This window comes from Oncorhynchus clarkii, chromosome 23 (assembly GCF_045791955.1).
Source record: "Oncorhynchus clarkii lewisi isolate Uvic-CL-2024 chromosome 23, UVic_Ocla_1.0, whole genome shotgun sequence".
Classification (NCBI taxonomy): domain Eukaryota; kingdom Metazoa; phylum Chordata; class Actinopteri; order Salmoniformes; family Salmonidae; genus Oncorhynchus; species Oncorhynchus clarkii.
Genome location: NC_092169.1, coordinates 43,220,132 through 43,223,365, shown reverse-complemented (window position 1 = coordinate 43,223,365; position 3,234 = coordinate 43,220,132). Strand labels below are relative to the sequence as shown.

The window sequence follows — 3,234 nt, the reverse complement described above, 5'->3', positions numbered from 1 at the left end:
GGAACAGCACAAAATTGCACGTCATGCAATGCACAGCTCACCATCCAACTCTGCACGTGACGCACTGTACAAAATATACGAACCCCCCCCACCAGACACAGTAAGTTGCTAGCTAGTATTAGGTGGAATTATCTACAACAAAATGCATAACAAATATGCAACAAAAAACACTGCATCTTATGTGTGATGTTCCAATAACATTTACAAACAAATGTATTTAAATTGTACATTTAAATCATCACTTGAGAGTATAAAAATCACTTTTGACGTGCAGTGCTTTGCAACCAACAACTTACCGCTGGTTTGGTGGTTGTTCACTGGGACGATTCTAACTGGAACATCCCCCCTCTTAAGCAAGCTACGCAAACCAGCCAATAAGATGCCATGTTGAGTAGGTGAAGGCAAGACAAAACTAAAACCAAAACCCATTGGCTTAACAATAAAGTGGCAAGGGGAATCACCAATATAACCCTGTTACACATGTTTAATCACAATGAAGACCCTTAAGTCAGCAACATAGTTACATAACCTACAGATCCTGGGCAAAACAGGTCCAATGCTGCCTCTTTGAAAGTTGACAATGGCTAGCAGTGGAATAAGGTGTAGCTTCTGCATTAGTCCCTTCGTCCATTCCAGTAAAGTAGATAGGATACCTGGCACACCACACAGTCCATCTGAGCTACGTTTTCTGATTGCCATGTCAGTTGGCGCCTGTCTTTGCCCCTCTTATCTTGGCCTCCTCATCCAGCTCATCCATGATCTTCTCCTGTTTCACTGAGTAAAACGTGTAGGCATCTAGGAGAAGTCAAGTCAAATGTGCAGATTGAGGCAAGGGATGTGCTGGCTGAAAAGCGATCTACAGTCGACCTTAGTTACTGTACATACGCACAAAGATGAATGTTTTCAACATCAGCATACATTTATGGCAGACATGTTTTACACTCATCACCAGCTTTCACTGTAGCAGCCTACAATAAAGTGACAGAGCTATTTAGGTAGCTAGTTAGCCAATTAGTGAACCAGAAACTGGGCATTCAGGAGACGCTGAATATGGCGATTCGATTTTAAAGGACAATCGCTATATTCAACGTCTCCTGTAAACCCAAATTCTGGTTTTAAGGCCAATTAACTCGCTTGCTACAGTACAATGCAAACACGTCATGCTGCGCTTTACCATTACAACGTGCATGTCATTACATTTCTACAATGACTTGCAGCTTCAATGTCCTACATGAATGTCCGGTTGACTAAACTATGGAAAACATTGCCATGGCTTGTTATATCATGCCGGATAGTGCACGTTATCTCTTACGTAACTAGCTAGTTCACCTTGTGTGACTGTTTGGCAAGGATACAAATTCCCATTACAATGGCTCCGATACCAAGTCCTGTTGCAATATTACGGCCCCTCAGTTGCTGCGATTTCTTCTTCCATTGCGCGAGCTCCACTTGTCTGATAAAGTAGAACTCGTCCCTGGTAAGATCCTCCTTGTTTGGATCTATTCTCTTGGCAAAGGGGACTTCAGGATCCAACGTTGGTTTCTGGTCAGACATTTTTCCGACGACCGGACGGACTGGTCTGCTTTTGCAACACTATAATAGGTCCCTCCGACGTTTCCGGGTTCGACGCAAAAAAAGTTCCTGTTTCGAATGCGATTTCTGTATGTGTGTGTTGCAATTACCCCATCTCATGGGCAATATAAAGTACTGCCTTTCATGGAAAACGGTTCTAGAATTTTGTCAGAGTTTTCAGAATTTTTATTTTTTTGTCAGAATTTTATCCCATCTGGACAAGACCCATGTAAGAATGCTGTTCATTGACTCCAGCTCAGCATTCAAATCAAATGTATTTATAAAACCCTTCTTACGTCAGCTGATATCTCAAAAATATATCTCTAAAACCCCAAACAATGCTGGTGTAGACACACAGTTGCTAGAAAAAACTCCCTAGAAAGGCCAGAACCTGGGAAGAAACCAAGAGACAAACCAGGCTATGAGGGGTGGCCAGTCCTCTTCTAGCTGTGCCGAGTGGATATTATAACAGAACATGGCCAAGATTTTCAAATGTTCATAGGTGACCAGCAGGGTCAAATAATAATAATCACAATGGATGTCGAGGGTGCAACAGGTCAGCACCTCAGGAGTGTATAGAGAGAGAGAGAGAGAGCGAGAGAGAAATACTTAAATTCACACAGGACACCGGATAAGACAAGAGAAATACTCCAGATATAACAGACTGACCATGGCCCCCCAACACATGAACTACTGCAGCATAAATACTGGAGGCTGAGACAGGAGGGGTCGGGAGACACAGTGGCCTCATCCGACAATATCCCCGGACAGGGCCAAACAGGAATAATGTGGAAATTAAGTCATGGTCAAAACATATTCATACAACAGTAGCTAGGATGGGGAGAAGTCTGTCCATAATAAACCGTTGCTCTGCATTCTTAACAGCACTATCAACAAGGCAGGTCCTACAGGCTCTAGGTCAGGTACCACACAGAAAGGGAAAATTGTCATTGGCCCAGAACAGGGCAGCACGGCTGGCTCTTGGATGTACACAGAGATCTAACATTAATAATATGTATGTCAATTTCTCCTGGCTCAAAGTGGAGGAGAGATTGACTTCATCACTACTCGTATTTGTGAGAGGTATTGACATGTTGAATGCACCGGGCTGTCTGTTTTAACTACTGGCACACAGCTTGGACACTCATGCATACCCCACAAGACACCAGAGGTCTCTTCACAGTCCCCAAGTCCAGAACAGACTATGGGAGGCGCACAGTACTACATAGAACCATGACTACATGGAACTTTATTCCACATCAAGTAACTCATGCAAGCAGTAAAATTATATTTAGAAAACAGATAAAAATACATCTTATGGAACAGCGGAGACTGTGAAGCAACACAAACGTAGGCACAGACTACGTTTGTACTGTTAGACATGGCGCCAGAGAGAATGGCTGCTGTTTTACAGTCTCCTAACCAATTGGGCTATTGTGTGTGTTTTTCCACATTATCTGTAACTTATTTTGAACATAATGTTTCTTCCACCTTCTCTTATGACCGAAAAGAGCTTCTAGAAATCAGGACAGCGATTGCTCACTTCAAATTGAAAGACGAGTTTTACTTTAACGAGTCGGACGAGAGCGATTTACTCCAGACATCCGACAAGGCCCTCATCCCCGTCATCCCCGTCATTCGCAGGAGAAAGAAACGGACATA

At 43.1% G+C, this 3,234-nt stretch overlaps 1 protein-coding gene across 1 annotated transcript; it reads right to left on the bottom strand.

Moving 5' to 3' along the window:
* Nucleotides 1-458: 458 nt before the first annotated feature.
* Nucleotides 459-1,586, bottom strand: LOC139381405 (cytochrome c oxidase assembly factor 3 homolog, mitochondrial-like). The gene is made up of 2 exons (XM_071124906.1): nucleotides 1,356-1,586; nucleotides 459-795 (listed from the first exon to the last, which is right to left on the bottom strand). Exons 1-2 carry the CDS (start codon nucleotides 1,552-1,554, stop codon nucleotides 701-703), a joined length of 294 nt encoding a protein of 97 aa, XP_070981007.1. The 5' UTR covers nucleotides 1,555-1,586; the 3' UTR covers nucleotides 459-700.
* Nucleotides 1,587-3,234: the final 1,648 nt, after the last annotated feature.

Bases quoted from the DNA above. Each gene is read 5' to 3' on its own strand.
- LOC139381405 (XM_071124906.1), bottom strand. From the start codon at position 1,554: ATGTCTGACCAGAAACCAACGTTGGATCCTGAAGTCCCCTTTGCCAAG. The intron at 796-1,355 runs GTATCCTTGCCA...GACTTCTCCTAG, and splicing joins AGCCATTGTAATGGGAATTT to ATGCCTACACGTTTTACTCA.